Source organism: Xiphophorus hellerii, chromosome 20, assembly GCF_003331165.1.
Source record: "Xiphophorus hellerii strain 12219 chromosome 20, Xiphophorus_hellerii-4.1, whole genome shotgun sequence".
Taxonomy (NCBI): Eukaryota; Metazoa; Chordata; class Actinopteri; order Cyprinodontiformes; family Poeciliidae; genus Xiphophorus; species Xiphophorus hellerii.
Window position 1 is genome coordinate 34,007,502 of NC_045691.1, and position 26,438 is coordinate 34,033,939.

Consider the following 26,438-nt stretch of genomic DNA (forward strand, 5'->3'; position numbering starts at 1 on the left):
CTCCTGTGTCTTTGGAGGATGATGGTGGTTGTTTACAGCACAGACCATTTCCAGTAAGTTTCATGTTGCATTACACACGTGGCAGCCAAGCGTTATGGATTGATAACATCTAAAACTTCAACAGAAAGCAATCCTCCATGAAGCAATCATTTCTCTACAGTGGATAGCCCAGACCTTCTCTATGAAGCAAAGTGTAGTAAAAGGAGCTGTTTTTTACCTGGTTACTATCGCCCCAGAAATTGTCACAAGCCATTTAGGTGACTCAGCAAAACAGTTCCAAAAAACAGAACTTTTTTGCCCACATGCAGGGGAAAATGAACACCATTTCAATGTTGAAGCACAGTGGTGGCCACATCAGTCCAGAGATGGAAAAATACAAGGCAATGCTTGAGAAAAAATTGAGCAAAGGCTTGATTCTATATTAAAGCTTCACTTAGTGGCATAACAACTACTCTGGACACACACCCAGAGTTTCAATAAAGTTTGGGTGCATTATGACACAAAGTTGAAGACTTTTGGATGCTTTTCCAAGGTGCTATTTAGAAAACACTGAATTCAATTTTCCTTAGTTACTAGTAAAGAAATCTGGATTGTGTTCCTCAGATGTTTCAGATAGGTGCTACGATAGGACGATCCTGGATCCCATCTATGGAAATGGAAACAAGCGACTGGGGATGTGAAAGAAGGGATTCAGTGTGCATGATCTGCACAGCTCTTCAGAGACTGATGGAAGTTTTCATTTCCTTGGGATAACTCTGTCTGTTTAAACAGGTGGACCATTCCACCCCCCTTTACTCCCCAAGGGCAATAGATGCTCCAACTCCCTTCATCCTCCCTCTCCCTTGTCCAGTTTGCTTGCTCTCCTGTGGGCATTGCATTCTTCAGCAGGAAAAGCCGCGTTTCAGAGATCGGTCTCTCTGACTTGCCTCTGATTCCTCTATACTGCTCTCCATCTCCCCTCTCTCCCATCATTCCTGTTATCACCGTGGCAAGCAGCTGGGCTTAGAGCCTGGGACATGCTGATTAGCATAGGGGAAAGTGAAGGTACTGATTATAGAGTGGAGGGTGTGTAGGGTGTAGATGGGAGAACATGATGTTATGGTGCATGTTACATATATTTTTGTGTTGCTCCAGGGTCATGAATGCAACCAGACATGTTAGTCATGCTAGATTGGAGCCTGGGCTCCAGCTAGCTAGGCTCATTGTCCTCTACTCCCACTGCAAACGCAACCAGCTTGACCACCAAATCATCCAAACACAGACCTACTCACGCACACACACACACATTGGGATTGCTCCTTGATACAGGAGAAGGGAAGGGAAAGAGGGAGGAGTGATGAGATGGCAGCAGGGCTCCGGCCTTTTGGTGAGAGGCCCAAGTTCAGACTGATGAGCTGCTGTAGAATGTAGCAGGCAAACACCAGGGTAGCTCCTCCCCTGCACTCCAGGGACTGAGCCACTTTTTTGACACATTCATTGTTTGCTAAAAGCCACACTTTCCATTTTATGTCTACTTTTGATCTAACCAATGCTGCTTGCAGTAGAAACTCATCTTTTATCATTTTTTATCATATAACACCTGAAGAGCCTGCTTTGAACATGCTTGTTCTTTGTTTCTTAGTGTTTTAGATATTCCTTCCCAGGCCTATGATTGTCACCAGTAGGTGGCGATGTGGCTCTACAGAAGTTCCTCCAGTACTCTTCTCTTTTGTTTTCAGCAGCAGCTACAATTTCATTTACTGCTGTGATTTTTAGGTAAAAATAGTTGCTAAAGGCATCAGAACTGACCCACTAGCTTCCAGTTTTGTCATTTCCTCTTGCAATAAAATGCAGAAATCCTCCTTGGTTACACTTCAGAGAGTAATCTTCTCACATGATTGGTTTCACTTACAGAAAAGAAGCCCTTGCCTACTTGAAGAGGCCAGGAAGTTCACTATATGGGAATTTCCTGTGTGATTTTGAACCTTATAATCACTATGGAGAAATGTTTTTGATAAAGACAAAAAGACCCCTGCTGGGTTTCTTAATAGCGTTCTTTCTCATACAATGTGCTGCATGGCCGGAAACTAATAATAGACACCACTAGCACTAGAATAGCTTGAGTTAGTCCACTTTGACGTATACCTATTTCGGCTTCGATAGTCCAACTGGCCTGAAGGATTTTATCTAGCAGGTGCTTTTGTTCAGTAAATAGGGCCATTACCTTATCAGTACCCTGGTAATGGCCTCAACGCATCTCACAGTTGCACAATTGTTCCTTAGACTTCGACTTCGACTTCGACTGACTTTGTTGTCATTTTCAACAGTATAAAATATGAATATAAATCTAAATATAAAATATAAAGTGCAGGACTGACAGTAAAATAGAAGTTATTTAGCTCTGTACATGTGCAAGGTATAAAGTGGAGACCAGTTTTTGAGTGCAGTCCAGTTAAGAGTTCAGCAGTCTGATGGCAAGTAGGAAAAAGCTGTTTCGGAACCAGGTGGACCTGCACCGGATGCTGCGGAACCTCTTTCCAGAGGGCAGCAGGGAGAACAGTCCATGGTGGGGGTGTGAGGGGTCACTGATGATGTTTCAGCCTCAGGACACGCATCCTGCATCGATGGTTGACCTGACACTTCGCCCTTTTGCCTGAGCTGGGTGTGGAAGGTTGTTGCCGAAGCAGTTTCTCCTTGTGTGCCTTCTTCTCACTCACATGAGAGTTACCGAACTCTTTTGCAAGCTCAACCAGGAAGTCCACCCGTCTCTCCTGCACCCCAATGCATGCCTGATAAAGCACATGTGCATTCAGTGCTGCCATGTCAATCATGTTTGCCAGGTTTGCTGACCAGCTGTCACATAGTGATGGAACCTTGGTCACCCCCCGCAAGATTATGACTGGAATAAATGCCATTAGTTCTTGTGAACTAAATAGGTGAAGCAGTCACCTATTTATCCTCCACAGCACAAAAGGCTGCATGCAAATTTGCATGTGCAAAGTCTCCCAGATTTCTTTTGCTTACACTTTTTGCATGATTTTTTTGAGGTGGATCAACACAATTAATTTGGTTAGTTTATTTCTAAACTGTCATTTTAAACCCTCTTAGCTTTATTTCAAAGAGAAACATTACTAATTTCTTTTAGAAAAACCTTTGCATATTTTTTGAAACAGATTCTATGTTTTGCAAACTCTATGTACATTTGGCAAAATGACCTGGATAATGCAGCACAACATCATGGATCAGCTGCAAAAGGTCACATCTCTCCAAAAACACTTCATGTATGCTTCAAAACTAGACTGAAGAGCATTACCTACAGGAGACCTGATCTCCTGCTGGTATCATAGATACCCACCCCCAACATGGACTATTCACACTCCTACCTTCTGGCCTGACGGTCAACGACCACATTTACAATTGAAGAAGGGATGCTAATTTGAGCCATCAGAGTCGTCAGGGTGGACTCCGGCCTTTTGGCCCTGTTGAGCCGATATGGGAAGGACTCGAAAACCGAGCTATCCCAGTGCTAGGGGTGCACTTACAAAACGGTTGACTGATAAATTAGACCAATTTTTTTATTTTTCATTTTGAGAGATCAGTGATCGATGCATGTGAAAACAATCATATCTACCTCTGCAAAGGTCTGAAAATCAGCTACTGTCTGTCAGTTAGGTAAGTGAGCTAACTTACAGATCATGTCTCTACATACATGGTTTACAACAGTCATACCACTGTTGCCAACTTAGCAACTTTTTCTCTGTATCTCGAGACTTTTCAAACAAAATTGGCATCGGCCAAAATTGAAAACAGTAAGTCAGGCTTTTTAAGGATTGATGATCAGCCAGAAAACTGCAATCAGTGCACACAGTAACATGTCCTGGATCACACCATCATTTGTTAGCAAGCACCGCTAATCCGCCTCTTTAGCTTTTGCCGCTCCTCTTTAAATCTCTCGCTGGCCATATGGTTATGTACTTCTATAAACAAAAGCAGGAAGGATGATCACAGCTGTGTTGTTGCCCAGTGAGCAAAGCAGTATGAATTGCAGTTTGGCAGCTGAACTCTGAACAGCCTCTGGCACTTTTAAGTTGCCATGTTATGCCAGGCATAAGCATTATTTTCCCCCTCTGCTTGCACGTTAAATGCACAGCAAGCAAGCGTGCATGTGTTTGATTTTCATTTTGTGTCATCCGGCTTGGCTTCTCAAATCCAAATCTCCATGAAGTGTGTATCAGCCACTGGGGTAGCGGTCGGGGGCAGATTTGTGATGTAATCAGGAATTAATTTTGGTCCCACTGCACGTGGAGTGGGACCAACAGGCCAATGTGCAAAGTGTGTTTATCATATATCGCGCCTGCTGCCACCATCTTTAACCCTCTCCCGTTTGAATAGTAATCTCATTACTAAAGAACGAGCAGAGAGGATGGAGAACAGTTGAGGTTCACCTGATCCTTAGTGTTCATTGCACAAAGGAGCAGCGGATTGGGGGTAAATAACTTCTGGTTATGTAACATGGCTGTGTGCAGCCGAGCCGGGTAAACAGCCTGTAGAACAGAACTGTTGATCTGACTAGCTGGTAAGCATTAGCATATATGACTATGGTGTTACTTCAGAAAGATTATCACCTATTTTGTTTTGTTACAAAACAAAGGGTTTATTGGATCCATGTAAGTTGCATTATGTACCCTCTGACACCCCCAACAGGGGTACACTGAGGGGAAGTCTTGGACACTTTCTTTGGATGCAGGTTACCATAGTAACAGTCAGAAACCAGTTGTGTATCCTTGGTTACTAGGATCTTGCCCAGTGTTAGTTTTATGATCATTGTCTTCTCAGTTGCCTTGTGGACGGTTTGATGGGTGGGGATGTGGGTCAACTTTCATTAGCCTGCTCACTGCTGAACTTTAGCAATGAGCAGGCTAATGAATATTGCTTTCCATGATTTTTACTTGTGTAGTCCTTCAAACTGCTAATTAAGTCTAGCCACAGTCAGACTTCTGTGTGAAGAGATCACAACCCCAAAGCGACCCATATGTGTGAAAGAAGAACGTTGATATTATACAGTAGCACTCTGTTTATGGGAGTGATAATGGACGATGAGTTGTTGACCAATGACCGACAGTATTGTCACAAGAATAAGATGTTATTGTATCAACCTTCCAGACCTCTCAGGTCTTCTGGTTCTGGTCTGCCCTGCATCAGAACCAGAACCAAACATGGAGAATCAGCATTCAGCTTCATAAAAGCCCAATTTACTGAATTCACAAGTAATATAGAATAGAATAGAATAGAAGTACTTTATTCATCCCAGCGGGGAAATTACTTCACAGTTACAGCATAGAGACAAGACACAATAACAACTACCACTGAGTAGTAGTTATAGATAAAATAAAAAATAAAATATAAAATGCTATAAATTGTAAAAATATAAAATGCTGTTAATATAAAAAACAACTTAAGAGCAGTCCTTTCAAAGATTCAAAAAAATGCAGATATGTATATGTAAATATATGTACAGCAAGTGTGCCACAGTGCAGTTGTGCAAAATCGGACTGATTAGTGCAGAACAATGATTTAGCTTTTATTGTACAGTGAGATGGCATGTGGCAGGAAGGATTTCCTGTATCTGTCCCTACAATAGCGGAGCTGGAGCAGTCTATGTGAGAAGGTGCTCCGCTGTCTGTCCACTATGTATGTAATAGCCTGTCGACAGACATTTCCACCTGAATGTTTGATCCCTGCAGTTGTTCCAAAAAAAAACGTGCCTCAGATTGCATTGCCCATTCTATGTACTAATAAGAAATCATTTAATGTCGCTACATTTTGTTAAGTATATAGCAGATAGTAAAGGAGGTTAAAAACAAATGCATGTCACCCTATTTTTATATATGTATTTTTTTTTCCTGGAATACGTTTACAAGGTTCTACAACAAACTATTTTTTTTCCCAACCAAGGTCAGTGATGAAAATAGACATTTTAGAATCTTCTGTGGGCAATTCATGTGGTCTCTGAGGGAGACCTTTGTCCTGCAGTTGTTTCATAAAGTTGTTTCATAACCTTTTTTTAGATTATAACAACTTTTACCTACTGTATATATTGTTACTGTTTAAATAAGATTCTGACTCACAGACACATGAAATACATAGGTTGGTGTGAGTTTTATCAGTTACCACTGAATTGTGCTCATGTCCAAAAGTCAGTCGCTAAAAGAGAAAAAAAATCAATTTTTGTTTTCCCTCCATCTTGTCCTGCACTTGGAAACAGACTGAATGATGGGGTGGTGACTGAGAGCAGCTGATAAGGAAGTACACTCAGTGCTGGACTGAGGAGGGAGCTCTTTGTAGTGAGAGTCTCTGACAGAGATGGATGAGGCTGAAAGAGTTTTACCTTCAGCGGAAGAGAGTCCAGACTCTCCTGGCACCTAGTGATAAATTTGGCACAAACTGTTGTGGAAAAAATAAGAAGAGAAGCAAAGTGAAGGAGAATAAAATGATTGTTTGTTTGGCGCTCTTGTAATCTGCATGTGGTAGACTTTGTACAAGAGAGGAGCAGAGAATGGCATAATGGATGGAACTGGCCAAAAATCAGCTTTGTAGGAGTCATGTAGTCACATTGGTGTGAATGTTAGTACTGAATAAAGATGACTAAAGGTTTACTGGTTGTATAAGAAACTATGTATCTATCTACTCCCCTGTGTTAGCTTTGGAGAGGCTAAAGACTAGCATTGCTTGGCAGGCCATGCACTTGATTTCCTTCTTTCTCTGCTGTCCATTTGTACAGGTAGAGTAGCGTAAGCCTTAGATAGCCTAACAAATAACATGCCTAAGCCAGTATGAGTGAAATGTGACTCATATTTTTCAAAGAAAAATATATACAGCATCCGTAAGTGATATTAGATGTTCTTTTGATTCCACCAATTCCAATTTTTCACTATCTTGAGAATTTTTAATTTGCACAAGTTTATAAACTTCTATACTTACACACTTCAACATGCATCAGATTGTTTTACAATAAAAGCAGGCTATATTATTGCTGTTCTTCTTATTTGCCAACGCCAGCCGCTCTGTTACAATGCCAGTCTATCATTAATCAGATCAACTGGTTTCAGAATGAATGTAGGCTCCTGTTTCAAAGGAAGTAGCTTTAACAATAATCTTAATTTGGGCACTAATACCACACCATACAACCATAAGCTTGTTGCAAAGTAAATACGAATTGAATATTTACAATATTATACAAAGATTTTGTTTCATTTTTGTCCATCACATCATGTTTCTATGTGGAGTTATCTTAGTTGATCTGAACTGATCAACCAGTTCAGCTGCAAGTAGTTGGACCACCAGTAACACTGTAAACCAGAAGTCCCAAACTATTGAACTTCAGACCAGTACCGTTCCATGGGTTATTTATTACAAGACTGCAAATTCAAAAGAAAGTAAAAGGGAAATCAGAGCCAGTTAAAACCAGTAGCAGCGCATCACAAATTGCAAAATTCTAATATCAGGCAACGTCCAGAAGACTGATTGGTCGATGCGTTTATCTTTGCTTGAGCAAGGATATTTTTTGTAATTTCATAACGATTGAGGTAGTTTTGCAGGAGCCAGATGCTCTGCACCAGCTATTGTTATGTAAGGTTGTTCTTTTTCAGAGAGGTGAGTGGAGGTCATCCGGTGGTGGGGGATGTGCCCTATGCCAGGGACCTCTCACCTCACTCTCCTCTACATACATGGCCCCCCTCAGCCTCCCAGCAGGTTGTCTGTGTCATGGCTGACTGACGGGTACAAAGTAATAACTGCGTGCCCTGAGGGCCTAATCTCACCCCTGTCACTCAGTTGTCTTGGACAAAGCCCCACAACCAACCTCTGCCTCCTCCAGCCGCCTGACCTACCACCATGTGTCCTCATTTAATTAAAGCAACAAAAAAAAAGTCAGTTCTGTGAACTGTTAAGGTAATTGCAAACATGTGACTTAAAGAAAAAAAAAGGCATGACATGCTCCAGTGAACATGACTCCATCCAACAGGAGCGGCGGTCAAGTAGAGCCTGTGAAAGGTGATATGGACATGTGGCATCCTCATTATGGGGCTCAAATGTCTCTTTGTAGGTGTTAGGCCAGAGTGAGGGGTTTATTGAAGTGGATGAAAAGGATTGCGCTGACCTCAGGATGAAGTCATGTTCTTGTCTTCTGCAGACGGAGCGTGACCCTTTAAGGTACCTCCTCACTCTTGACTTAGTCAGGGTGTCTGCTGGGATACTGGGGGATTGTTCCCCTCCTTTCTCCTGAAGCAAAAGAAAGATGCCAAATATTTCACCTTCTTTAAGTTGAAAACTATTATAGGTTACCTTCTGGAAGAAATGCAATGGAATTTTAATGGGTTTGTGTACCGTGGTGTTGAATCATATGAAAGTAGTTTTTTTAAACTAATTTATCTTCAATACAGAGCACTCTGGATTCATCCATTTTGCACACTGTGGTGTAGTAGTCTTCCTCTGGTGGGTTTCTGTTTTTAGCATAGACTGGAAAGGATTCAGTCAATTGAAATCCACAACTTATCCTCTGTCACTGTTTTCCTCACATAGCCTCTTTAAGCTACCTTTTTCTGAATTTTAAAAAGCAGATTTATTTTTCTCATATGTATTGTATTTAGGGTCTTTTGTCTGTTTATGGTTGGTCGCTGATGTCTTTTTGTTAAATCTCAATCACATTTCAGAAAGTGCTACAATATATCAAAACTACAGCACTGGTTTTTATTGGTAGTTTTAAAGTACTTTTTTAATCCATATTTCTCTATTTTAAGACTATACAGTAAAATTATACACTTACCAGGCACTTAATTAAGTAAGCCTACCCCACCAGTGGTGGGTACACTCCTGCTAATGGGCTGATAGTTGAGCTAGTTTTTTGTGTACTGCTTTTGCTAACTTTGAACATGTTTAGTGCTCTTAGCTTCCCCTATATATATGTATATATACCGTATATATGTATACATATTTATATATATATTTGGATAAAATTTTAATCACTCAGTTATTTGACTGTTTTATAAACTTTCAACTGAATAAAGTTTGACATCTCTGTTGAAGTTTTAGTTATCGACTGCCATGAATTGATCAAGTACATTTAAATTCATGCTCTTATTTGGAAGTGGGTGAAAACTGTTTATGCAGCAGTTCCATTTCCTCTCATTCTCTCTCTTTTGTAACATACAGAAACAAAATAAAACCTGGGCAGTAGAGAACAAGATATAACAATGAGTACAATATCTAAGGACATTATAGAACGTTTAAATTATAAAGTCAAAATTACTTTGGTGCTCAAGTGTTGTAGCCTTTCAACGGCAGATATATTTGGAATTGAGGTCAACAATTTAGCATTAGCTTGTTGTATGATGTAGCTGTAGGGGGGCTAATGTTTATGATTAGTGCTTTAGGGTTAGCTCAGCTGACTTTTTTTAGTGGTGCCCAAATATAGTACTACCTACACTGTACACTGTTGAACCCTTTTCATCTTCAGAAATACCTTAAATCGGGGTGCTGTGGTGGCGCAGGGGCAAAGCACGACCCATATATTGAGGCCATAATTCTCGTGGTGGTAGTCGCAGGTTCGATTCCCAGCCAGGCGACATTTGCTGCATGTCTTCCCCCTCTCTCATTACTCTCTTTCCTGTCCAACTACTTTCAAATAAAGGCCACTAGAGCCAACAAAACCTTTAAAAAAGAAATACCTTAAATCTTTGTGGTATGGATTCAGCAAGGTGTTGAAATCATCCCTTGGAGAACCTGATTCATACTGACTTGATTTCCACATGTACTGGCTGCAGATTTATCTTTTGATCACTTGTGACCCAAATCTCCCATTCCATCACCTCCCAAGGGTGTTCTGTTTGATTGAGATCTGGTGACTGGGGGTCATTAGTCCTACAGGGATGAACATGATAAGCAGGTGGGCTGTGGTGTGTACACAATGCTTGATTTGTCCTGAAGGATCCAAAGTGTGCAAAAGGACATCTCCCCCTCACAACCATTACCAGCCTGAAGCTGTGACCTCTGACTTTTCAACTGCAGCTCGCTGCATTGCTCGTCTTTTCCAGAACATTTTATCATTATTGTTGTGCATGAAAATCCAACAGGTCAGACGTTTTTGGAAATATTCATACTAGCATGTCTGGCACCAACATTCATGCTACATTATGTAGCATATGTAGTATGTAAGATTTGTTGCGGAGAGTGGCGTCAAAGTTCCAGTACTTTTCAATTCAGGGCTCCTGGATTGATTCCAGAAACATCTTTGGCTGAGCATTGTTGGGATCTTGAGATACAGTCAAAGATGACAGGAGATTTATGATGTTTCCAAATGCTTGGATGGAGTGGCTTACTCCTAGGTTTTAGCCATTATCCAGAGGATTGACTGTATTGTGAGTTTGATTATTTTGGAGGTGGTTTTTAACAAATCAAATTGCTGCAATGAGTAATTTGGGTTTTAAGAATAACTAGTAATCATGGTTGGCTATGATTTATTTCATGTCAGATCAGTATTTTTTTCTCATTCCCCACCATCCAGCTTTGTTTAATTCAAAGTTTTTTAAACAGAGCACTATGTCTTGTAGAAGAATATTCCTTCATTTAAAGCATTGGGTTAACATTGAGTTTAAGATTATTTTTAACACTTTTCTCTCGATTCCATCCTGTTTTTGTGTTGCATTGTAAGCCAGCACAGGTAAAGACATTGTCCAGATACAGGAACATGGAAGTCGGTAGCTTGGATAGTAACTGTTGCTTTCTGGGAGTGTCGGGGCTCGTGAATGTGTGTTCTGTTCTCATTAGTACCCTTGATTACCTTAATCCACCCTCTAAACACATGCCTGTCACACATACCAAGGGATCTGAAAGGTCAAAGATCAACCCACATCCCATTCCCATTACCTCCTGTAATCACTGTCTCCTCATTAAGCTACAGCTGTCTCTCCCTTCTTCTTCCATCTCACCGTCGTTCTTTTTTGGTCTGCTGCTCTATTGTCACTCGCCTAGTCTGTCCACTTCTTGCGCACACAGGATGGTTTTGTCTCACTCCCCGTTAATGAACTAGCTACTCTTTTCGGCACTCACGTGGGGAGGCAGCATTCACAGGATACTTTGCGGCAAATTAGGCTGGAACGAGATGGAAATTACAGGCTCTGGTTCCCTAAAAGCATCCTTTTCTTCTCTTCCATTTGGAAAGGAATGGGGTGTGAAAGCACGTACCAACAGGCCGAATGTGACTTTTTTTGGTTCGTTTTTCAATCAATTGCACTCCATCTGAAAGTGTTTTAGTTGTAAGAGTGCTCATTAATTATATTTGGATTAATGCTGTTCAGAGAATCAAAGGAAAACCTGCATTTGTTGGCCATTTTTCATTTCTCGTATTGGTATGAAATACTCTGATTTTCTGGGGAAGTCAGAAAATAAAAAAGAAATCCACCTTCTCTACGTATTTGCAGCTGTGTTTTACCTTTGTCTTGGCTGGCAAGTTCAACATAATTTCGAATGACCATACTACAATGTGACGTTAGTCTCTTTTATGACCAACAACACAAACTGTGTTTTTCTGTTGTTGCTGATGTTTCGTCTTTTGTGTCCTAATGTGTGTGTGCTTAGCATAGCTTTATGACATTTGCTGAATACCACATCAACATCATAAATGTCTTTATTTGCACTCCCAAGAACCACCTGGCACAATCACATCAAGACATTTATTGACACATCCCACAAATGAGGTTTCCATTTAGCAAATGTCATTAGCATGTTCTTTTTTAAAAGCCTTGCTGTTTAGAGGGGAATCATTGGATCAGTGGCAGATAATGGGAGCATTGTGCACAAATGGAATCCCTGGTGGATGATAATTGAATTAACTTCAGGCAAACCTGGTTTGCATTGTCCTGAGCACGTGTGTCATGGGACACATTAGCAAGACATTTATAGGCCACTTGTGATAATTTACATAATAAGGGATTAAAATAAAACAAATTGTCAAAAAAGGTCAAATTGTCTCAATTGTATTAGATCCTCATGCATATACAGTGCTTTACAAACATGATAAGATTTTATGTGGTAAAGTAACAAGAAGTAACATGCCGGATTAGCATTATTGTGAAGTGGAAGGACAATGACACCTGACTTTCAGAATCTGTTAAATGTGACATACTGTATGTTGCAGTACAGTCTGTTCACTCTGACACCCCTAAATAAAATCTATTTCAACCAACTACCTTCAGAAGTTACAAATAGTGAACGGAGTTAAGAAACAACATCCAGAGATTTGATGGATCACAGAGCACTGTTCGGTTCATCTTCTGAGAATGGAAAGAGTATGGTCAATTGGTCAAAGAGTCCACAAATCTGGTGAAAGAGTGTCAAAAAGACAACCATTGTTGAATGAAAGTGTCAGAGTAAGAAAATGTTACGTGTTGGTTCTGCTTAAGGTGACATGTATCAGCTGATTCCTCTGTAGATTTTGGTGGATGTTACTCCTTTGATACAATTCATTATCGGTATACATTGTCTAGGTCAATATGCACTGAGGCAGCCATCTTCTCTCTGTGCCTGCCAGTGTTTTAGGGCAGAGTCAGAAACAGGCCAGTTATCTGCTGAAAGAAAAACACATTACTGAATTATTAGTTTCCCAAAGAGTAAAAAAGTCATGTGAAAAGAAATTATTTTTACAGGTGTCTAAGAAAAATACAATGGATGTTCAATTTAAAATCGGTAGGCCTAATGGCAGCCAATCAGAGTGAAAAATAAATAAATAAACAAATTAATTGGAACTTTATCAGCTTTTTCTTGTTCTGTGCCATTGCCTGATGCTAGTTGCTGAATCTGAATCAAAGTGGCCAAATACAAGATTCACAACAATACCAGTTTAAACTTTGAACTATTTACAAAAGACTGTGCTCTGCAACATTAAAACATGGGTAGAACTGTATCTATATTAATCATAACTCTTCTACTCTGCATTATTTCTTTCAGTTTCTTGTGATGCAGCTCTGTGCTGCCTTCAGGAGAACGGGACATCAGAGTATTTTCTATAACATTTCACTAAAATGGCATTTACCAGTGCTTTAATTAGTAAAACAAAAGTTCCAGATCCTTTTAATATTATACAAATTAGGAACAGAAACATGAATTATATCTTCATGGAGATCTGTCTATTGATTTATAAATAATAGTTTTACTGTAGAAATTACAAAGAACAAAACTGATTTCTAATCAAATCCTAATGAGTCAAATTGAAAGTGTCATGGAGTCACTTAACAGCCCCATGACATTAACATTGACATGAAAAATAATATTGAAAAAATAAATATATAAAATAAAATCTAATAAGTGATCAATTCTGTATAACTTATGGTCTATAAAATGAATTCTTCTTAGTATTAAATGTGGTCTTAACAAACCCATGGTACTTCATCAAAATTATCTATATTATATTTATAGTCCCCTGTATTCTGTGGCAGTTTCTAATATGGGTGATATCGGCAATTGCCCAGGGCGGCATGAGCAAAATTTCTATTTTTAAAAGTAACTGAGTTTGGCTACTTTTTCCACTGCTATGTGTACATAGTCTTATAGTAGCCTATGTAATTTGTGAAGCAGATCCTTAGGGTAAGTGCAGTTACATAAGACCATGTGGAATTACAGACCGTAATTAAATGCATTGTTCAAAGTCATGTTAACTTTCAAATGGCCAGGGACAAGAAACATTAAGGTTTTGCCTATCTAATCCCAAAAGTCAGCCCTTATACTCTAAGCAGATTATCTCCATTATCCAATGAGACTTATGCATTGATGAATCTCACACATGTACAACTTGTCATTTCACACTTCTTAAAAGTTAAGTAAAAATGCTAAAGAGGAGGACAGTCCTCCTGCAGTACTGTTTGAGGCTTCTGTTTTCTTTTTTGAGAATATTAAACTCTGCTTTTTGCTAAAGTCTTGTACTTTGTCCAATGTTTTCTTCAACTACACTTGATGAGCAAGCCATGATTAAAGCTCATGTGTCATCTAGCAGCCAGTGGAGCCTAACAGCTCTGAAGAGGAATGAACATCTCTCTTTGAAGCAGCTCACTGGTTCAGCAAATAAACGACAGGGTGGCTGTGATTCAGTCTTCACTGCCCAGAAGCCTTTTGAGGTCACTGCTTTGGATGGACCAAAGGGCCAGGGGTCACACAGTAAAGAGATTTACAGACTGGTCAAGACATCCAGTTAGCATCACTAGCAATCCATCAAATTTCCTGTGAAAGGCTAAAGATGGGGATCGGGATAAAGCTCAACATCCGCCCTTCCACCCCGTCTCCTCTGAGGCAGTGGCTTGAGGAAGTCGAACTCAGCTGTCTATCAGGGCACTGAGGCATCTGGGTGATGTCAACCAACATGTCTGTCACTTACCTCTCAGTCACCTCGGCTCTCACTGGGTGTTCATTTGGAAGATTGTGGTGTTTTTGTTGGATTAGGCTGTAAATAACTTTCAGTCAAACAGGTTGTCTCATTCTTCCATTTCACTTAAGGAACCAAACCAATTTCCCCATAACATGCAGGCACTGTAACAAAACAGCTATTTTCTCTATTCCCTGTCATTTCATTGCAGCAGAGAGGTTCTCAGAGTTGAGCCGGTCTTTGACTGTGGGCTGAGGAGACAAAGTGTTCAATTGTATTCTGACATTAGACCAGGGGTGTCAAACTCATTTTGGTTTAGGGGCCGCACACAGCTTAATCTGATCTCAAGGGGGCCACACAGGTAAACTCATTGCAAGATTAAATAGAACTAGTAAAAGTGGACTTGTTGATTTTTATATTAAACAAATTTCACTTTTACAAAATATATTATGAAAAAGCTCAGAGTTTTTAAGAAAAGCATGTGCAATTTCAACACTACTTTTACATTTATTTAAGTGCATTATGCATAAGAACTGATCACAGTGATTGTACAATGTTGCAAAACATTTATTCACAGTTTTTGGAACTTAAAAACTCTGTCCTGCATGACATAATACAGCAAACAGATAAAAATTAATAAATGATTTAAAATCAATTTTCCACATCTGGGAATCAATTTGAACAAATTGTCTGGCTTCACACATTTGAAATCTTAAGTGTCAGCTGCTTTAAACAGATATTTGATTAAGTACATTTGTCACCTTTCTTGTTGATGCATAAAATGTATACATATAGAAAAACTTACATACATAACATGTATTGCATGCATGATAAATATTTTACTCAACAAAACTCTTTTGTTGTAAATCTGTTACTGACTAGCACTAACTTTAACAGAATTAATTCAGCAAATATTCAAAGCTGTAATTTTTAATAGTGCAACGTTGACAGTAACATTCCATAGGATTTAGTTTTACTCAGTATTTGCCCCTGAAACTTGGCATCTTTTATCCTGGACAAGTACATCAATATCAGGCATCCTGTCCTGAGCAGCAGCCAATTTCAGAGTCTCATTTAAGTATTAAGTACTTATGTGTGAACTTTGAGCGCAGCTTTGTTTTATTTATATTCATTAGTGAGAAAATTTGCTCACAAAGGTAGGTAGTCCCAAACATGGACAACATTTTCGCAGCCAGTGCTGTCAGTTTAGGATATCCTGGTAGGAGACACTTGTAAAATGTGTCCAAGCCAACTGATGCAAATTTGTCCTTCAATTCCACATCACACTGCAAATCAATAATTTCAAGTTGCATGTCAACGGGAACATCAGAAGCTCTGACTGTGAGTGGTGAGCGAAAAACTGAGAATTCTGTCTCGAGTTCGCTAAATACCTGAAATCTTTTCTCAAACTCACTCAGCAACCTTGAAGTCGTATCTTTGTACCGTTTCACATCACGGTTAACGCTTGCTGCGCACACATCTCTTAGACAGGGAAGATGAAAAGGGTCCCCGCTTGCCGTCTGCGTCTCCCATAACGTCAGCTTTGACTTGAATGCACATATGGCGTCATAATACTGTGTTGCAATTTTTTTGCGTCCTTGCAACATTTTGTTCAGATTATTCAAGTGTCCTGTGGTCTCAACCATAAATGCAAGGTCCTGCAGCCATAGAGGGCATTGTAATTCCTGAACAGGTTTACCTTTTTTCTCCATGAACTGTCCAATTTCCCCACGTAGATCAAAGAAGCTCTTCAGCACAGCACCTCTGCTTAACCATCTAACTTCAGTGTGGTATGGTAGACCATGGGCAATGCTGCATTCACTGAGAAGGCTGTCAAACTGACGATGATTGAGAGCTCTGCCTCGGATGAAATTAACAGTTCGGACAACCACCTCCATGACGTGATCCATTTTTAACGACTTGCAGCATAATGCCTCCTGATGCAAAATACAATGAAATGTCCAAAACTCACCCCCTTTATTTGCAGCTTGTACTTTCTCTCTGAACTTTGTCACAACACCTGTCTTTTTTCCAATCATTGACGGCGCGCCATCAGTAGCCAGGCTTACGGCGCGGGACCAGTCCACCCCGACTCTGTCCAGCGCTCCAACAACGGAGCGGAAAATGTCTTCAGCTGTCGTGGTGTCGGTCATGGGCACCGACTCAAGAAACTCCTCTGTGACAGTCAACTTCTCGTCAACTCCACGAACGAATATGGCCAGTTGAGAGACGTCCGCAGTATCAGTACTCTCATCAATTGCAACAGAAAATGCGAGAAATGACTCCGTTTTGCGTTTGAGTTGGTTTCCAAATCTGCCGATAGTTCCGAAATTCTGTCTGCCACGGTATTTTCTCGTCAAGCTAATATTGGCAAAAGCTTGTCGCGCTGATCAGGACACACAATTTCGGCAGCCTTCAGCATGCAGTTCTTGACGAACAGTAAGGCTTTGATGCTAACGTTATTTGGCTAGCAATTAGCTAGTTGGCTTTCACCGCAGCATCACTGGCCTCTGGACTCCGGGTGAAAACAGACCGCTGTTTCCTCAGACCCGTCAACATTTCATTTATCTTCTGTTTTCTCAGTTCTCCGTTAAAGTGCTTGTATTTTTCGCCATGCTGAGTTTCATAGTGGCGCCGAATATTGTATTCCTTAAGCACCGAAACCTGCTGCAGGCACACAAGGCGCACGGGTTTTCCATTCACCTCCGTGAACAAATGAGAAGAAGTCCATTTTTCTTGAAAAATCCGACACTCTGTGTCTACCTTTCTCTTTTTTGACAAAGACATTTTGTTGATGAGGTTGCCAGGAAAAAAGTAAAAAGCTGGTAAAGCCGTTTACAGGACCTGAAGCTCAGTGCTGCCATCTGCTGTTAGTTCCGATGCAGTGTTGCATCATGTTGTCCACTCTGAATAAAACACAGCGCCCCTCGTGGATAATATAGGAATTGCAGATTTTAAATTAAACGAAGTACATGTTTTTTTCAATAATCGTTGTTGAATAATGATAATGCATTTAGCCAGCGGGCCGGACTAAATCGTTCGGCGGGCCGGTTCCGGCCCGCGGGCCGTACGTTTGACACCCCTGCATTAGAGAGATAGTGATGGCATTCTTAGTGCTTTGACTCCAATTAAACAGTTTCAGTGGCTGTCATTCCTCCTGCTGGGTCCCTGTTGGCCGAAAATCTCCCCTTCCACAGTACATAGGAATACAAAGCTGACAGCTGTCTGATAAATTATGCATAGTCTAGTGTTTTTAGACTACACACACACACACGCCTACACACGGATTGTCATGCCCCTGTGGTACAGTTGAGATGGAACTGGAGACTCATTAAACTCCTCCACACATTTTGGTTTGTACCTCTGTCCTGCTTCCTCTGAGATTTCTGTCTCTACTTCACACCTCCTTTTAACATCCCCTGTGTTAGTTTTCACTCCCTCTTGTCGCTAGTGTTTGCTCATCTCGCATCTCCATTACTGCTCAGACAACACAGATCCTTTCTCCTCTCATATCCTCTTCAGACTTTAAACGATTTTTTTTCAGGGCTAGAGCAACATACACATTTCTGTAGATTAAGTTGTGGTCAAAGGCAACTCAGCAAAAGGCTGTAGCTGCCTTTTGCTACAGCAAAACTGTTGCTTTTAATTAATAGAACTTATCAATTTCCTGTTCAGTGTAAGCTATTCTATATGCATCTGAATTTCTACCAACAACTGGTGCTGTCATTATTCCCTATCTTGCTGATGTATTAGAATAAAAAAGGCAACATTGATCACAATGTGAGAAAATTAATGAGATCTTGTTTTCAACAGTAAGTCTTCTCACCTCTTAGGAGTATGTGTGTTGTTTTTGTTGCATTCACTTTAAGAATGTTGTGTGTGATGTTGAATCAAGGGTGTGGAATTCAATGTTCAACTCTGCCACAGTAGCTATGTTTCCAATTTACATGCAAAATTTGAATAAACTTTTCAAATGTTGGAAAAGAGATGGTGTGTTTCCATCTACTGGTGGTCTTGCTTGCTCTTCTTGAGGGAGGTTCTAATGGTGCTTTTCTACTTTGCAGTGGACTTGGATGAAACATGTAATGCAACGCTTTATAGAGATGTAGTTCTCAACTTAATAAAATGGCCAGATTATTAATTATTTTCACACTAACTTTCCACATGTCTGACCTTAGTTTCATCCCGCTGTCTGGCCAGAACATTCCTGGGACTCAGACATCATCATGCGTTCTCACATTATCTCTGTGTGCCATCAGTGTCCAGTTTCTTTGCTTGTTTCCACGTCGTCACTCTTTACCCTCCCACCCTCTTAAAATCCCCCTCTGCTCTGGTGACGGAAAGATAAATAGTTCTGTGTTTTGTCATATGGCAGATTGAAAAACAGTGTTAAAAACATTTAGCTGACTGCAGTCAGTTAGGATCATGTTCAATGTGTGCATTACCTGAATTATTTTTTTGTTTTTTATGAGTAGTCAAATATATTCAATGCTGTGCACCACGAAATTATTTTGAAAAGGTTGTGTCTTAATCAGACTACATAGTAGTGCTTAAAGTACCTGGAGGGCCACAACAAACCAGAAGAGTTACAACAGGCATGTGAGGTCATCTGGACCCTGTTGAAAAACAATTGCTAGCTGGAGGTGTGGCCGCTGGTGGCAACCCCAGAGCAAATAGGTCCCTATATCTTTGCTAACAATAACATGTCTTTAGCTTTCGTCTTCCTCTTCCTTGAGTTGTTCAATATTTGAAAGTGTGGCCAACATGGACTGAAAGGCTTCGTTCACTTCCTCTGCTGCCATTGCCAAACTACAATCCAGAATATGATTCAAAACGATGCAGAAAATCAATGTCTTCTTTCTGTTTGCTGACTGGTTGAAATTCAACCTGAAGACATTGAGCCAAAGGGAGATGAGAATCAAATGGAATTGCATATCACGGTAAGATATGATAATATGATAAGAATTAAATTCCATCATTAAATTCCAATTAATGTTGTTTAAAAAAGACAAAACTGTCCAGATTATTGGACTTATACCATGGATTATATACAATCCATGATGGTATAATTATATATCAATATAATTGAAAATGTGATTAAGTGCAGTTACTGTGAGCAATTTAGTGATACAAATCTTGCTTCTTTATGTGAAAAGAAGCAAAAAATTGTTCTTATCATCATCGCTATGGTTCCGCCAAAATATTGTGACAAAACTTTCAGTGGTCACCTCCAGCCGTCTTTTATCTGTCAGACAAAAGCATATGTTACTATTCATTATGACAACCTGCCTGATTATTTGTCAGTCCCACGGACATGGAAGCCTCAGCTGATGTTACATCTATGAAAAAAAAGTCCACATGTGATTTTCTCTGACAAGGCCACAGATGAAACTTAATTCAAGCACAAACTTGAATCTTCATACATCAAACCTCCAACAACGGAGATGGAACCAGCAGCCGCAGCTTCTCTGTGTTCCTAATTGCTCATTTATACACGTGTTTGTTCGGCCTCGGCTGCCGTAACCCTTCCTGTGCAGTTGTTGGTATCGAAGCACCGCTCTCCCTTTGCCAGCTTTGTGAATGGGATAATCTCGGCACGAAAGAAAGATTAGCCCAGGAAGATCACCGGCTTAAAACTCAACACTGATCCCAGCGCCTCAGGCACCACAGTGCGGCTAATGTGAGTGGAGAATTAGTTTCCACGCTACTCCGGATGAAAGTCAGAGCCTTTAGGAGCCAGACGAGCAAAGCCCACTGTAATAATGACTGATTGTTGAGTTCACACAGACACCTTTGTTGTTTGCCCAAGGCAACTGTTTTTTATCTCCATCTTTTTTTCTGCGATGCCGATCTCGTATCTAAGATATTTCCTGACAGAGCTGTTCTGTTATTTTCTACAGTTGTAGTTGTGGGAACAAATAGATGAGGATTTATTTCAAGACTGACATGGAGATTGTTGTTTATTTCAAAAGGGACAATGCACATCACAAAATATAACAGCGCTGGCCATAAAGGCTAGTTTTCATCTGTAGGTTACAATCAGTATAAATGCAATACATTTAATAATAATAATACAGACAAATTAACAAGCTTCTTCTGTCAAAAAACCAGAATTATATACTGTATATATATATATATGCTGTATATATATATATACCGTATATATACAGTATGTGTGTGTGTGTGTGTGTGTGTGTAATATAAACCGTTAAGCTTTTAGAGTAATTGAATGCGTTAATCTTGATACCCACCCTTATAGGTGTTGTTATATGGATTTTTTTTTTTTAAAGGAAGCTGAATTATTTAGAGAAATGTTCAATGTACAGGCTTGTATGATCTGTTGCATTTGTTTTAAAAGGGAAATGCATCACTGCTCTTACTGGGAGCATTTCAGAGATAGATATGGATCAGGGGACATATCTGGTTGGAGGAAATATCACTCTACACATTTTTATTGGTAAACAAATTTTCCACTATTTTGTGTTTATGTATAATAATAAAAAACCCCAGGAAAAGGCCAAATGTGGCTTATGCAGCCATACCCTTTGTTGGTAAGATAGGCAGCAGAGCTGACCAAAAGAAATGCATGTCGCTTTGCTATAGCTGTCCCACTGGGTAAACTTTGTCTCACAGGAGAGGGTCCAGCATAATTTTTTATCCGTTTTATTTTCTCCTTCTGGCTTCAGGCATGTATGTTCAGAGTAAAATATACACAGTTGGAAGGGTGGTGGCGGGGGGAGCACTGTGTCTCTTTGCTGGATTAGCATACCAGAGGTCACTGAGTGCTAATTTAACTGGGGCATTGAAAGAGAATGCTTTAATAAAGCTGCAGAGCTTTAGATGTGCCATCATGAGCATGTAGCCCTTCTTCTGCTGTTTGACGTGTGAGTGGGGGCTCTTCTTTCAGATTAAAGCTGCAGTGTGTAGCTTTTCTAAAGATATGTTATCTGCCATTAGCACATTTACAGTGGTTCACAAGTTTGATTGACAGCACTAAGCCCCTCCTCCTGGCTCTGATTGGTTGTTTTTGGTTAGGAGCGGTGCATTTCTTCAGGCGGCAATAGCAACACAGAGAGGAGGTTACCTGGGACATTCATGGCAGGAGATCCTGCACTCCATGTGCCCCCGACTGCAGTAATCAATGTTACTGGCCAGTTCACGCTAGCTTATAACAATTTAGTTTACTTATTGCAGTCGATTTCAACAACAAGTTTGGTGAAATTACATAAAACTTCACTAACCTAAAGCAATTTCACATCCAAATGTCAGATAGCGGTTAGCAGCTTAACTTAACTCTCAATATGTTTTTTCAGATTCTACAGTGAATTTTTGAAAGCTAGAAGTTCATGCTTTCGGGGGAGGCAGAGGTGGCACCAGAATCTGCAGGAGTCATTTTTTGACCCGGTTAACTCAAATAAATCTTTTAAATAAGGCCATGGCTGACGCTGGTCTTCTGGATGATTACGCTTGGTGGACTCCATTTTGGGTGTTAGTGATTCTGGAGGTGCTGAATACCTGCCTTGCTGTTCTTGATTGAGGGTCTAATGGTACTTTTCTGCTTTGCAGTGGACTTGGATGAAACGTAACGCAATGCTTAATGGAAATGTAGTAAAGTAGAAAGTACAGACACTTACTGTAAAATGTGGTGGAGTAAAAGTCTAAGGTATCCATAACTAAATCTACTTAAGTAAAGTACAGACACATGAACAATGTACTTAAGTACAGCAACTTAAGTAATTACACCCCACCACTGATCATAACCACTGATCATAACATACTGTCATGGTCATAGTTTTAACAAATATCCTTAAAAAAATTATTTAAGTTACCTACTGCAGCTTTAAAATGTGAGAGTCTGCAGCAGACCAAGCAACCGGACGGCATCTGAAGAAACAAACATTTGCTTTGTTATGAAATGAAAAGCTTCCGTTGCTCAGCTTTTTTTCCCACATTGAATCTAATGGTGCTCGGTTAATAAAAACAACTCCTCCTTTCCCCCCCTTCCTCAGCCTTCTCTATGAATTCTCAATGAGCAGCTGCTTAAAAAACATAAAGGGGTGTGTGTACAGAAGAGACCTGACCTCCGAGAGCTCAGCAGTGGGCAAGAGAACAACGGAGGAGGGAGGGTGTGCTGAGCCGTGTCGAGACAGCCTCCAGCTGGGGGCGGAGGGGCAGTCGGTCCCGTCAGCTGAAAACAGTCAGAAGAGAGAGTGGGTTGAGTGAGGGGCGAAACTGGGATTTCTTCTCCTGCCTGTGTGGCTGCAGGGGAGACCCTGGATGCTGGGATCTTCTCCACCATGGGATGCAGCCTCTGTTCTTTGAGGAAGCCTCGTGAGCAATATAAGCTACTCTACGAAGTCTGCAAGGTACTGTGACCGTGTGCTTTCAAACTTCAGGAGTTTTTGGGTGTTTTTTCTTTTGTTGCAATCTTTTTCCGGTTTTCAGTCATTTATCATTGCTGACTTGTTGTCGGTCTCAGGGGTCATTGGGTTGAGTTTCAGCGGAGTTAAGTGGAAACTGTTGCCAACTTAAAGGGGGTCTGACCTCTGGATGCTGGGGTCAGCGAGAGGCGGCGTGCTGTGCTTAAAAGGAGGTGATGAAGAGGTGACAGCTCTGCAGCCAACCTCCGAACGCTGACTGTCCTCACTTCACTCTTTCACCAAAGTTTATATTTAACAGTTGAGTGCTTATTTTGCAAATTCTCTTTATGGAAAAGAAAATAGAGCAGGCATTGTAGCAGATGCATCATTAACACAGGGGTTTGAAGAGCATTCTCAGACCCAAGGACTGGAGCCGGATTTGGCGTTCTTCTTTTTGCATTCTTCGGCGGCTGAGTGCAAACCCTGATTAGAGGCAGAAACGTTTAATGGGTTTCGCCAAGTGTTTTTTTTACGCTGCAACATACGCTCACGTCAGAGATACCACAAACTCCTGAACTCTAGCAGATTGTTCTCATGCTTTAAAACTAGATTTCCATCTGCCCACCAACATGCGTCAGCTGAAGTTTACAGTGTCTGCATCATTTATGTTTCTTGCCCTCAGAAGTGGATCGGTGTATACTGAGTGGACAAAACCTGGTTCATGAAAATATAACGAGACTGTAGTGGTATTTTAAGAAAAAGCAACAATTCCCTTTTTTTGTTGTTTCCACCAATGGTAGAAAGAAGGTCGGGGGTGTTAACGCAGGGTTGGGCATTTGCATATCGTTTTTCATTTATCATCATAAATTTCTTAGAAGAATTTTGATTCATTGTTGTCACGATAAATTCCAACTAGTGATGTTTGAAATCCCCCCAACTGTCCTTATTGTTGGTATTGATCATTTTACTATTTTCTCCTGTTTGTTCAATGAAAGTATTTAACAAAATCCCAATAAATTTGAAAATGCAGTTACTGTGCGCAATATTCTTTATGAGATATTTATGAGGTGTCCTAAATTCACACAGTCATACATTAACCTAAAAAGATGCTATAAATAGTTTTAACACTTTCTATAATTATCACAATAGTGATAATGATGTCACTACCCCAAAATTCTGAGCTAAAACTTTAAATTCATATTACCCACCCCTACTTTAATGCCTTAATATAGATTAATTACATCAATGTGTTCAAAATTTTAACACAGTTAATGTATTTATTTATTTTTTTTACATGCAAAATTCCTGAGCCAGAACCTTGTATTCACATGTTTCTGATACACTCATAAATCTATGCACAAGCAACATCTTCAAACAGTAGCAGTAAACGACTGTTGTTTCTCTTGACCCACTAGTTCATTTTTGCTTCAAACATCAATCTACTGGGACGCTGGAAAGAAATGTTGCTGCTCAAGTTGTGCTTAAAGGAGTTAGCTATTCACCTCAATCCAAAACATGCCAGTGTTCACATATTTAAAGAAGTTGTTTTTTTTCAAAGAAGTCCAATTAGATTGTTGAATAACCTAAATCACAGATTAAAAACAATAAACTGGATTGTTGAGATCTATTTATTTAATAAAAAGCTTTTGAATTAAAGATGTTGCTTATTTTGAGGATGATACATGAGGATGATATTACAGGTACTGAAATCATACGCTTACGAAGTAAACTACCAGGATGGTATGATTACTTTGTAAGCGTAGTACTTTGTAATACGTACTTTGTACGTATTACAAAGTACGTATCATGAAAGCTTGTCATCGAATTAGAGCTAAAGCAGAATGAGTCATTGTCATTTTATTAGACAAGGTTCTGTTTCTCATGATATGTCGCACTGAAGATTTTAAAATCACTTTCTTCACAGAAGTCTTGAGAAACTCCTGTGAGTTAAAATGTGCCAGGAAAACACTTATTAATCAAAGTTTTGTTGAACATATTCCAACAGCAGTTTGTTGGATACCAGGGTTCTGCAACCTTCTCAGTCCAAAGAAACATTTTTATACCATCAGTGCAGGTTAAAAGAAACCTTGTTTAGAGCCGCACACATCACAAAGTTTCAGAAAAGCCCAAGTTTACATTTTATTTCTATGCTTAGATTTTAAAATAAAGTGAAAACTAACATAAGATGTTTGCAAAAAGAAAATGGATACATTATCTTCTACACTGTGTGCACAACCATTATGCAAGTTGTATTTTTGAGGATTCATTTTATTGTTGAACAACTACCGCGCTATTGGTGAATCCAAAATATCAATAACCTCTCAAACCTGAATATTTGAGAAAAAAGTGAGATTTTGACTTTCTTAGGACAATATAAATGTGTTAACAATTGGGAAACTATTAGTGTGCAGGATTATTATGCAACTGAATTAAAACTGAAAACTTTCTGATCTCACTTATTTATTATCATCCGATAAAGTGAGAATAATAAACATAGAATTCAAAATTGACAAACATTTCTGACATTTAAAAAATAAATCAGAGACCAACATATCCACCATTTTTTTCATTAACAGTTATAAGCCTTTCATTCATGGAGTCTGTCAGTTTCTTGATCTGTTGACGATCAACGTTTTGTGCAGCAGCAACCACAGCCTCCCAGACACTGTTCAGAGATGTGTTGTGTTTCAGAAGGGCCCACGGGTTCTCAGTGAGGTTTAGGCCTGGTGAGGAAGGGGCCACTTCATTACTCTTTCATCTTTAAGGCCTTTACTGGTTAACCAGGTAGTGGAGTACTTTAATGGCTCATTGTCCTACATAAAAGTCATGGTTAAGAAATGAAAGGCATGTAAGCAAGTGTCTTGATTTGAAAGTATGTGATTCTGGGAAGTTCTCTTTGTTTCTGCTTTGCTGTTAGTACAGACGGATCATGGAGATCAGAAAGCCTGGCGCAGCGCCTGCTCTGCTCTTCTCATCATCTCTCTTAGGCGTGTTAATAATCCATGAACACTTGAAATCTTTCCAGTTCATTTAGCAGTTAAGCATGTTGAAGTCATGAAAAATACGGTTCTCTAAAAGTTAACAGCCAGCACATCTTCCTTCACCTGCAGGTGTTTCTAAAGACTTGGCAGGATAAGAAGCATTTACTACACTTGGTGGCTTTTAAACATCTGATTAAACACTATAAGGAGCTTCAGTTACTTGGTTTCATTCATTGCTACACTTGCCACACTCTTTCTCGCCATTCACTCTGAAGTCTGCCGTACTCCAGGCATCGTGCCAGTTATTTTTTATTCTTATTGATCCCCGAAAAACGATAAAAAACCAGATATTACCCAAAATCAATGAAATTCCCCCGGACTGCACTTCAAAATTGAATGTTATGCTGCTAACACTTAGCTGTCATCAACAACGCAGAGATGGAAGTAAGAGTGTAACATAAATAATCACCTAGCCGGTGATTATTTGTTATTATTTAGCGCACCGTGTTAGGTGTGCTAAATAATAAAAAATAATTTAGCTTCAAGGCAGGTAATTTCCTCTAGGAATTTTAATAATCAAGGTTCTCGAATCATTCGAGAAATCGCTACAGCCCTACTTCAGGCAGACAGCTAGTTTTGTGGCCTTGCTTGAAAAGTGTTGATATGAAACCTATTGTTAAAAAAACAACTCCTTTTGACAGTTTGTCA

General features: G+C 39.9%; 1 protein-coding gene across 3 annotated transcripts in view; it reads left to right on the forward strand.

The window, feature by feature from the left end:
- The window catches only part of pdzrn3b (PDZ domain containing RING finger 3b), a 126,176-nt gene that overhangs the window by 78,474 nt on the left and 21,264 nt on the right, over positions 1-26,438 (forward strand). The window contains exon 1 of one of the 3 annotated variants that reach the window (XM_032548969.1): positions 22,592-22,755. The exons of the other annotated variants lie outside the window; for them this stretch is intronic. Within the exon in view, the coding sequence (XP_032404860.1) occupies positions 22,687-22,755 (69 nt within the window). The 5' untranslated portion in view covers positions 22,592-22,686. Of the gene's footprint in view, positions 1-22,591; positions 22,756-26,438 lie in introns of those variants that run through there. 3 annotated transcript variants of the gene reach the window in all.